This window comes from Propithecus coquereli, unplaced genomic scaffold (genome assembly GCF_000956105.1).
Source record: "Propithecus coquereli isolate 6110/MARCELLA unplaced genomic scaffold, Pcoq_1.0 Scaffold48, whole genome shotgun sequence".
In the NCBI taxonomy this organism is placed as follows: domain Eukaryota; kingdom Metazoa; phylum Chordata; class Mammalia; order Primates; family Indriidae; genus Propithecus; species Propithecus coquereli.
This window is the reverse complement of record NW_012150618.1, coordinates 3395814-3407354: the sequence shown is the minus strand read 5'-3', so window position 1 is coordinate 3407354 and position 11541 is coordinate 3395814. Positions and strand designations below refer to the sequence as shown.

At 32.4% G+C, this 11541-nt stretch overlaps 1 protein-coding gene and 1 long non-coding RNA gene across 2 annotated transcripts in view; both read left to right on the top strand.

Moving 5' to 3' along the window:
* The window catches only part of STXBP5 (syntaxin binding protein 5 (tomosyn)), a 190629-nt gene extending 184723 nt beyond the window's left edge, over nt 1–5906 (top strand). Inside the window, exons 22-23 of the mRNA XM_012655516.1 lie at nt 3246–3466; nt 5265–5906. Coding sequence (XP_012510970.1) covers nt 3246–3466; nt 5265–5306 — 263 coding nt within the window. The 3' untranslated portion in view covers nt 5307–5906. The remainder of the gene's footprint in view (nt 1–3245; nt 3467–5264) is intronic.
* Nucleotides 5907–8216: 2310 nt separating this feature from the next.
* LOC105819354 lies at nt 8217–11000 on the top strand. Its single transcript, XR_001137955.1, has 2 exons — nt 8217–8302; nt 9604–11000. It is a non-coding gene; the product is annotated as an uncharacterized LOC105819354 (long non-coding RNA).
* The last annotated feature ends 541 nt before the right edge of the window (nt 11001–11541 follow it).

Sequence of the window (11541 nt, the reverse complement as noted above, 5' to 3'; positions counted from 1 at the left end):
TATAATTTAGAAAGTACTTCCTTTATTTTCATTATATGGGATGTTCATTATTATTTTAATGCAATGATTGCTTGTAATTGATATACTTAACGTTGAAAAATCTTTTACTTAAACATTTACTCTATCTTAGAAAACCTCCAAAATTATTCTCATACCAAAAGTGTATTTAAAAATAGCAAAATCTGATTCATTTACTACCTTCCACATAATTGACACAAATTAGCAAAACTATTGAATGAACTAATGAATCACTGAATGCTTGACCTTTTTTTTTCAAATATATGCTTTTATCTCTCCTTGAATTTTTTCTTTTTTTGCTAAAATATTGTATAATTTTTGTTTTATGTTTGACTAAGTAGAAAAACTGTAACATTTAATATCAGTTGCATGCAGTGCAATGCAATTTCATTCTAAAAACTTACCCTAATGATTTTTTTCATAGTTTTAATTCAATTAAAAAAAAAATGAAGACTATTCTTCAAGTCACTAAGGACTGATAATTTGGAAAAACATACTTACTGAGGAAAATTTATAAAGTTATATAAAACTCAAAAAACATATTTTTTGAAAATCTTAAAAATACCCACGAACTAATAATCTAGTAAGGAGTTTTCAGGATGGACAGTGGGAACATGGGGAAGGAGGGGAGCCCAGAGTGGTGAGCATGGCAACTTGGGTGGGGACCCTGAAATAGCTCCTCCTCTTTGCAGGGACTCCTAAGGGCTATAGCTTAAGCATAAGAATTGATACATAATACCGATTCAGAAAGTTAAGAAGCCTAATGAATTCCAAGAATATATTTTTTTAAATTCTCAATTAGATATGTCATATGAAAATACAGTACACCAAAGACAAAGAAAAAATCTTTAAGGTGGCTTGAGAAAAATGATAAATATCTTTTAACAAGCTATAGACTGATACCTAACAGCCAAAGATGGAAGGATGATCTATATATTGACAGAAGATGAAATTTAATCTACAGTTCTATACACAAAAAACAAAACTTTTAGGCCATGGCTTTTCAGATGTGACACCTAAATCAGAAGCAACCAAAGGAAAGAAAAAAGATAAATTGGAATTCATCAAAATTGTAAAGTTTTTCCTTCAAAGAACACTATCAAGAAAGTAAAAGGTGATCCAAAGGATGGAATAAAATATTTGCAAATGATACATCTGATATCTGATAAGGTCTAGTATCCAAAATATATAAAGAACCCTTTCAACTCAATAATAAAAAGACAAATAGCTCGGTTTTTAAATGGGCAAAAGGTTTGAATATGTATTTCTCCAAAGAAAATATATACAAATGACCAATAAACACATGTAAAGATGGTCAACATCATTTGTCCTAGGGGAATGCAGATCAAAACCACGATATGATACCACTTCACACATACTAGGATGCCTGTAAAACTGTGGTCCCCAAACCCTGGGCTGCAGCCTGGTACCAGTCGTGACCTGTTAGGAAATGGGCCACACATCACCACCTGAGCTCTGCAACCACACCCCACAACACCCACAACACCCCACCACCTCACCCCCGGTCTGTGAAAAAAAATGGCTTCCATGAAACTGATCCCTGGTGCCAAAAAGGTTGGGGATTGCTGCTGTAAAACATGCACAATAACAAAGATTGGCAAGGATGTGGAAAAATTGGAACCCTCATACACCAAATATAAAATGGGGCAACCTCTTTGGAAAACTGTCTGACAGTGCCTTAAAAAGTTACACAGAGTTACCATTTGACACAGTAATTCCTCTCCCAGGCGTATACCCAAGAAAATTGAAAACATATGTTCACACAAAAACTTATACAGATATTCAATAGTAGCATTATTCATAAAAGCTAAAAAATGGAAACAACCCAAATGTCTATCAACTGATGAATGAGTAGGCAAAATGTAATTTATCCATAAAACGATATATTATTTCGCCATAAAAAGGAATAAAGTACTGATGCATGCTACAATATTGATAAACCTTGACAACATATTCTCAATGGAAGAAGCCAGCTATGAAAGGCCACATATTGTACGAATTCATTTAATTGAAATGTTCAGAATAGACAAATGTATAGAGACAGAGATTAGTGATTGCCAAGGACTGGGAAGAGTGGGAATGTAAAGTGTTAACAGGCATCAGAGGTTTCTTTTGCAGTGATGAAATGTTTTGGAATCAAATAGTAGTGATGGTGATTCACAGCCTTGTGAATAAAGTAAAAATTGCCGAATTGTTCACGTTAAAGGCGTGAATTTTATGGTATATAAGTTGTGTTTTTTGTGTGTGTAGTAACAGACCAATTTTAATGCTAGCACCTGAAGCTGTACAAGGGTATGCTTTATAACCTTCGTGGGACCCTCGTACATATTCAATAAAGTGACAAACGTGCAATACCACTAAGTGTGTCAAAATCAGGAACATACTTTTGAATTGTTTAAAACACAGTCCACAGAATGAAAAACAAAATCAGAATCCATCCATAGTTGTACTAATGGTCAATTAAAAGTTTTCAATTAATATTTGATATAACAGTCAATATCTAGTAAGGGATATTAAAAGTGATTTCAGAGTCCATCCTGTTGTACTCTGTTGGGAAGGTTTTTCAGTAGAAATATGATTGGCCAAAGGTTAAAAAAGAAGAAAGAAAGAAATGTATGCTGAGGGAAGAGGATCAGCCTTTAAAGAATTTAAGACTTTTGCGGTGATCTACGTGTTGGGTAGTCAGAGTCTATATAAGAAAGGGAAAGGAACCAATGAATTCCTAAGGTCTTTTGAAGGAAAACTGGATCTGTTTGGTAAGTGACAAGTAAGAGAAAGTGAGGAATAAACTAAATCCAATTTGTATATTTAAATTTAATCTATACACTCGAAGCTACATATCTTTAAGTTAATGTATCTTTAGTTTTTTGTACACATTGGAGCAATTTTTACCATTATGTAAATTGGTATCAGTATATTCATTATTCATTTCAACAATTACCAACCCCTTTTTTGCACAAGTCTTGCTGTTACAAACTAGTATAGAGTAGAATATTTATTGATGTACATTGCATTTTTATATGTTCAAAAAAGCATCTAAAAATTATTAAAACCATAATAAAAGAACATATTAATATGTGAAATACGTAATATTTCAATTATATAGTTACTCAATTTAAAAATTATATTTTAATGCCATTCATGTAGTGGGATTTTATATGAAATTTTCATTTTTTGAGTCACTCTCATTTATCCAATCCATTCAGTTGGAGAATCGTCCTCGGGAAAGGCCTCAAGGAGTCTCGCACAGCACATCCCTGGCCCTGGTGGTATTGAGGGTGTGAAAGGGGCGGCGTCTGGAGTCGTCGGGGAATTAGCACGAGCTAGGCTGGCACTAGATGAAAGAGGGCAGAAACTGGGCGACCTGGAAGAAAGAACTGCAGCTATGTTATCAAGTGCAGATTCATTTTCTAAACATGCTCATGAGGTATGTCTATCAAACAGCTATCTAAACAAGAAACCCTAAGTAAAGCAAGTATGAGAGTCATTGTATATTTATAACTATTGTATTTTTACACACATGAATTTTCATATATCCTTTGTACAGTTGCAAATTCCTGAGTTTTGCCACCAGAGGGAACCATTACAGGAATGTGTCTCAATAGCCTCTTATCTCTTATGGGAGATTATAAATTTTGAAGGAACCTGCTCACTTTCAGGCTCTTTGTAAACAAAGCCAGATTTGTAACTATTTCTTAAGGAATGTAATAACAATGCTGATTTTCCTTAATGCCTCTGAGTCTATTACACTTTGTCCTAGAGAAGGAAATAATTTGCCTCCTTGATTCTTCCAGGTAGATCTAAATAACTAAAATTAACAAACAGTTTTATTTAAATAAACAGTGCTAAGCCTGTTTTGTAGAACAATTCGTATGGATTAGCAGCGAGATGCATTTTGCAATTAGTTCATCTTGATGGACCTGGGAGGTCATGATGGAGCTCAGAAATAGATGCTATAAAGTAGGGATCCCTAACTGGCCCTCTTAAAAATATGTTTTGTTGACCAGCATAGGCTCTTACAAAGCTGAATTTGAAAGCCTTTAGGTAAAACACACGTTTTTCATTTTGACACACATGTCTTCTACTTCTTGATGCTTTGCACGGGTTACTTCACACATTTCGTTCCTAGCCTAGCCCTTAAAGACATTTTGGGTTTGTTTTCTGAAAAAACCATATCAACATTGCCTTTACACTTGAGCACCCAATCTGTAGTGATAGCTCTCTTAACTTTTTCATTCAAAAGTCATCTCTCCCTTGCTCAAGAATTCTGAAACCTAAAATGTATGAAAGAGGTAACTTGACCTGAGAAATACTTGCCCAGGGCTTCAGAGAGATTCAGAGATCCTTTGCGAGCACTTGTACTGTCCCCACAGGCACCTCAGATACAGGCTAGTGGCCTTCAGTCTAGGTCAGGATTTTTGTTGTCACACCTTTGCACCCGATTGTGTGATCTCTAAGGCATATAGCGCTTTAGTCAATTTCATATTATATCTACACTCTAAATATTTAGCAAAGAGCTCAGTCTCAAACTTACAGTTTTCCTTTCTACCAGTGTTCTTGAGCCATATTTGAGAATCAAAGGAGGACAGTATATCGAGGAGGTTACAATCATGGGTTCTTTTTTGTTGTTATTGTTGTTGTTGTTGTGAGCCAATCATGGGTTCTTGAATCAGACTGCCTGGGCTCAAATTCCAGTTTCACCATTGTGTTATGTTGGATAACTCTAGAAGCCTCAGTTTCTTCATTTGTAAAATGAGGAGAAAAACAATGCTTAACCCAGGAATTGTCGTAAGGATCAAATGAAATCAAGCAGGGAAAGTGTGCCATGTAGTGCCTGGCTTAGAGTAGATGTTCAGTAAATTTGAGATGGCAGTAGCAGAGGGTTTTCAACCTTTCACACACCAGTCCGTTAAGCATTATTTTTAGTTCATATTAGAAAACTGAAAATTACCTTTATGTTATTAGCTTAGATCACCAACTTGTGTCACACTGCTACAAAATTTGAGGAAATTCTAGGTTAGTTCTTAATGGTTATGGTCTTTTTTCCTCTAAATAGAACTCTTCATATTGCTTTCAATAAATTTATTTGAAGTAAGCAATATATTAATGCTACAGAATGTTTCAGAATGATGGAATGTTTTGAAAAACATATAGAAACCAGTTATAACTTATAAATATTGTTCTGGCATTTTAAAAACATGGTTTTCTTGGTTTTTTCCCTTTAGATGATGCTGAAATACAAAGATAAGAAGTGGTACCAGTTCTGACAACTAGAATCCATTAAGTTCAACTTCAGCCAGAAGGAAAAATGTTTTCCTTTTTTATTACATTGATTTATTTAGGAAAGTTAACATTAAAGGGATGTTCATCGCTGAATACTGTTCTTTCCTAGCACAATCATGCACTGTTTTACCTCAGTCATGTGGCTTTAACTGAGGAGTGTTCACACACTCAAACTGGAGTAGATGGTGTGTGCCAGCTGTGAGTTGACAGTCTGGGAACCAAGCAGTCACACGTGACAGATGAAGAAACAAAGGGGGCTGTTGAAGAGATATGGCAGGGACTAACCCTGGATCGTTCCTGTGTTAAACCTTCATATGCCAAAAGATTGTGTGCCGTTGTATCTGCCGTCAGTGTTTGACCTGTTTAGGGGAGAGGCAATGAGTCAGAAGTCCTGAAGCTGAAATAGTTATATTTATGTCATTGGACTGGATCATAAACAGCTGTCTTGGACTTTCCCTCTCTTAAACTGACTGGTCGTCAGCATCATTAGTGAAAACAGAAACAAACTGTTTGTTACCATATCTTTAGACAGATAAGCTGAATGGTGGGCTTTAAATAAAAAAAAAAAACATACACATAGTTGACTTGTGTATGGGCTACTCTTGGATTCTTGTTATTATATACTTGTGTTTAGTTCATATTTTGTCAAAAGCAAAACAAGACAATACATCACTTTTCATTGAAAAGAAAAGTGTAGAGCATGACTGAATTGCTCATCATTCTGGGAGTTTCCATGTAGTGGCTATGCAGTGTGGAAAGTGAGAAAAACCTCCATTGTGGTGAGGAGAATACTTCAATGTTCCTTGTCCTTGTTCTCATTAATTCAGCTAAAGGTGGATTTGACCAAAATAGTTACTGGTTAAATTTGTAGAAATGTTAAAATTGGCTAAGTTTTTAATTTTGCTTGAATTTTTATAAAATGTTTAACCAAATGTACCTTTGCATTATTTAATTAAAATTGCAAAAAAAAACTTTCAGTATTTCAGTAAAATGCTCAGCTCCCTTTTTAAAATGCCCTTTATTTGCTAACAGTTCCAATACACTCAGGTGATGAGTCAATTAAATCTTAGTGCACATGCTATCGCATGGAAAATTACAAGCATCTGTTGTCAATAATTATCTATGTAAGAGTCTAGTCTGATGACCTACAAAATATTTTCTGTATAAATATACTATAAATCTGTACATATCCTTTCAAGGTTTTAAAAAGCCAAAAAGAAAGGAAAATACATACACTTTGATAACTAAATTATTTCTGTATTGGAGTATAATGCAAATTGAGACTAGCAATGGACTATGAATGATTGGTTCATAGAATAGCATTACAGACAGGAAAGAAACCACTGGGTAGATGTGGAAATAAGCAGTCTCATAATGTGGCTAATCTGAGATTATCATTGATTGTTGTTAAAGCAACGAAGTAGGAACAAAGTGGAAGCATTAAAATTAATGTTAATGAAATTTAAATATTGTCTTCTATAAAAAATTGTTTTAAATCATTTACTTTTTTCATTAAGAGATAATCAGAGCACAAATTGATAGCAAACATGATGGTTGTTTTTCCCTTCCGTATGATCATTAAAGGTATATGTAGGACATCTTAACTTTTTCATGCAGTCCGTTATGCATTTTTTCCTCCTTACTCTTCATTAATAAAGCTTTTATGTTTACATTTTATATGTGCACTACTGGATACAAAAGTTTACATCAAAGTTTACTTTAAATATCATTTGAGTAGGGACTAAATATGTGTGATGGAGATAATTGATCAAACCAAAAGAAATATTTTAAAAATACAATCATTTTCAAGAGTTTTTGAATTTATAGAAAGTATTGATGATAACATATTTCTGTTTAGTTAATGTCAGCTGTATGATGAGCATTCAACAGTTTACTAATTGCTTAATTTGTATTATCTATTATCCAGTAAACCTGTTATTCCATATGTCACAGGAAGAAGTATTAGGTCCTTTTTAAAAGGTCAGTTTTGTGAATGTCATCAATAAAATCAACAGTTATGGATTTGAAGAAGTTGAGAAGCATTGAGTAAATTAATATACTGATTGATTCCCTATGGATGTGGAAGGTCATATTAGCCACAGTTATTTAATTTGTGTTATTTTGTGTTATTTGTATATTCATTTTTTACTGTCATTTTTCCTGTTGTATATAAAATGAACCACTCTTGTAATTATTTTCAAATAGAGAAAGAGCTACATTGACCTGAGATGGATTTTCAGGATTTTATAAGAAAATCTCAAATTGATGTTTTGAGTTATTTAATTTTTAAATTGATCTATAAATTATGCACAACAAACTAGGAACTCAGTTAGGATTAAAAAGCTTAAAGTAGTTTGAGTATAGGAAATAAGCTTCTTAGAGTTATACTTGATTCAGTCTGTAGATAAGAGACAGTCTGCAGTAATAACTAACCCAGGGAATTTATTGTAATTTGAGATAACATCTCTATTTTTTTTTTCTTTTTAAATGCAGAAAGTAATAGTCACCAGCAAGCCACGATTTCAGGAAAACTAACCAAAAAAAAAAAAAAAAAGGTTAAAATAGAAAATATCAGAAAAACGAAAGATTTTCATGTGCTCTCTCCATATCCTCAACATTGTTTTATTCCATTTGTCCTTGACTCTAAAATCATTGAAGTATTCATTGATTAGCAATTTGTCAGTAGGAAGTAGTTTTTCTGTATGTACCATATATCCAGTTCATTTCACTTTTCAAACTAAAATCCATATATATTTGCTTAAAGTTATTTGAAATCTTACATTCTGACAGATTCAGTATATTACGTCCATTTGAAGTTTTGCATCATCTTAACAATTTTCATTTGCATTTCAATTGTACAAAGTGTTTCCAAAAAATTGTTATGGATTCAACTGAGCTATTACTAACTTCTTAATTTGATTTTTTATGGATGTGAAAAATGCTGCTACTTGTCTGTAAGTATATTACAATTTAATTAAGTGCAGTAGTTTAAAGTAAAGAAAGAAGAATTTTTTTGCTTAGAACTTCTTAATTGTAGGTTCCTCTGAAATTAATTTATGTGGATATGTGAGTGTTTTAAACAAGTCTGAAAGTGTTACATACTTTTAGGTTACAGGGGTGCTTGGGAGACAGCCGAGGAAAGGAAGAATATGTGGAAGATACCATGGAGTTCAAAGTTTTACCCTGGGTTCTATATTCCATATATCTTTTGCTTAAGGCATTTCTCATGTGACATTAGAAAAGCTATATCCAAAGGTAAATTTTTTGTGGCAAAGATTTATTTTACATTTTAACTGTTGGGACTTTATTTGTTTCTGCAAAATAAAGAGCACTGAACTTTAAACTTGAATTTTTTCTGCACTTTTTTAGGTAATGAAAACTTTTTATTATCATTTAATCCACATTTCTCAGTTTAAATCAAGTGATACATATGTATAAAACATGCCAAAATCATGAATATGCTGCTACCTGCACCTTAAACAAACTGATCAGTTTTAAAACCTTCAATAGGGTTTTATATAGTTTTCAAAGATTTAAAAAATAGTAAAATAATTTGCTGTATGTTTCAGTGTTCTTGGTCTTAATTATTGCAACACTTTCAGATTTGTTTTAAGATCATACAGTAACATGTTATATTTATACATACTGCTAGAGAATATACTTTTAGTTTTAAAATGAAATTTTTATAAATGTACTCTTTAATTTTAAAAATGGTGAACTCGTTAAGTTTAAGTCAAAGTACTTAAAAAGTATGTATATTATCCATACAAAAAGTTATGTTTTACGCTTATAATAAGAAATATTGGTATCTCATATCGAGATACAGTTAATTTTAAAAAATCATACATCATTTAAAAATCTTCACACATGACAGGAAAGATGCCATTACTATGGTTAAAAAAAAACCCTCTATTGAGCATTTTCAAATATTAATTTTATTTTGGGGGAAAATGCCCACAACCATAATTGCAAGATCTTTCTCAATAGCTACAGCTTGCTGTTGGATGCCTACCTTAACTATTGTTTTAAAATATAGATATATATATATATATTTAAAATAGTTTTCCAGGTATTTTCTTCTACCTTTTTTAAAAATAAATTTCCAAAAATGAAAACAGAGTTTATGTATTTTTGTCAATGAAGGTTTTTATTTTGTAGTTTATAGAATTTGTTCCTTATTAGTTTGATACTTAATATTCTTAGAATTTTTAATCTGTATTTACTTTGAAAAAAAAAACACTCCTATATCTTAAATGTCCTTTTTTTTCTTTTCCCTTTTAGGGTGTTTGTTCTTTTGGATTGAAATTTATGCCCACAGATTTTTTTTTCATTTGAAAATGAATGTGAAGATACTGTTTACAGCTTTTGTTAATTGCACTTTTCATCACTCTGATCAATCTCTTGTAAAGTGCTATGGGGATTATTTTTCCTGTGAATACTAATGATCTTACTACTGCCTCAGAAGTTTTAATAAAGGTCTGTGGACAGAAAACAGTTGTTGCAACAACAACAAACAAAAACAACACATAAAGGGGAAATCTTTAGCTTACCTTTCTCAGCTGAATTAAATGATTTTAATAACTTCCCAGTTACCAAGGTTATAACATTGCTTTCTTCAGTTATTAACACACTCTTAAATTGTTAGGCACAATTCATTTACAAATTGAGTACAGTAGTCTGGGGCTACTTGTAAGTGCTCTCTTTATTTTATTCTTTACATCAGAAAAATCATGAATGTCAGTTTTGCCAGTATTTTACAATGAGGCTCATAGTTTAAATTAAAATTTCATAGTGTATGAGATGTAAATAAATGAGTATTAACTTATTGTAGGTTGTTTTGACTCAGGCATTTAAAATGGATATAGGTTAATGGCAATGGAATCCTATTTATTTTGTAGTTTGGGTTTTTTTATACTTTTGGTATTTGTTTTGTGTTGCCTTCAATTTCTGTTTACTTCAACTGAAGACAATGTATAGAGTTGAAAAACAGACTCAACATATCAATGGAAAGCAATGCAGAGAGGGTAAATCATGTTTTAATTTAAATTTTTTTTTTTGTAAATAAACAGTACCGTGGTATTTCAGGTGTGACCTCTGCTCAACATGATAGTTAGAACCAGAAAAACATTTTGCTTTCTAGTTATACTGTTGGTTCATTGGAAATGCATTACCAAAAGACAATAGGAAAAAAGAGCAAGATTAAGTTTTTCTAACATTGTCCACTTCAGGGGCAAGCATGCGTGGTGTAGAGCTCTAGCTTGTGTATACCTTAAACTGTACATGCAGGTGTTTTTCAGTTGCTGCACTTTTTTTAAAAAAAATCTTGCTCAGTCCCAGTAACTATCTCACAGGTAATTACTGGAATATGCATTTTGAAATACAGTTTTAAAAAAAAAAATCTGTGTATTGTTTCATCTTAAAAAAAGCACTACTGCAAACACGAAAAATGTGTTAAACTTTGTAGTTATTTTGCATTCCTGTACTTTACAAACTGTCATCACAGCAAAAGGTTTAAAATTAGGTAATGAAATATTTTTGTAAATAAATACCATTAAGCTGGTATTTTAAAAAATGTATTATAAATTAATGTTTCTGGAAAATGTTCATATATATGTATATGAATGTCTCTTTATGCTGAAGGGCTCTGATTGGGCAAAATAAAATACTCTCTCCTGAAACTAAACCAGCCCTTTTTTCTGAAAAATTTGTTTCAGTGTTTTTCTGAATTGTGGAACTAACCCAGTAGTTTAAGAAAATAATTGATAAAATGGATTTCCATATTTATAAAGAGAAGGTCAAGTTAATCTGGTAATTCAAGTAAAAACTATATTTTTCTTAACTATCTGGAATTTTGGGTGAAATTCACCACCCCTGTGTTGGGTGGGTGGAGTGTAAAGGAGATGGGGTTGGAATCAAGGAATAGAAACTAGATTCGGAAATCGCCTGGGGAACTTGTTCAAATACAGACTCTCGTTCAGTGCCTATGAGGGGGGGGCCTGATTTTGCATCTCGAACAAGCTCCAAGCTAATGTATAGATTCTGCTGATCTTGGAACATAGTTTGAGTAGCAAGGCTGCAGATAATTTTCATAATTAGCATTTTGCTAGTTCATATTGTCAGTGTCAGTGTCCAACTACTTGTACCAAAAATGAACATTGCATTAATGAATCTAGACTAATGTAACTCAAAGAAGATCAAACAGTACTTATTTATCATTGT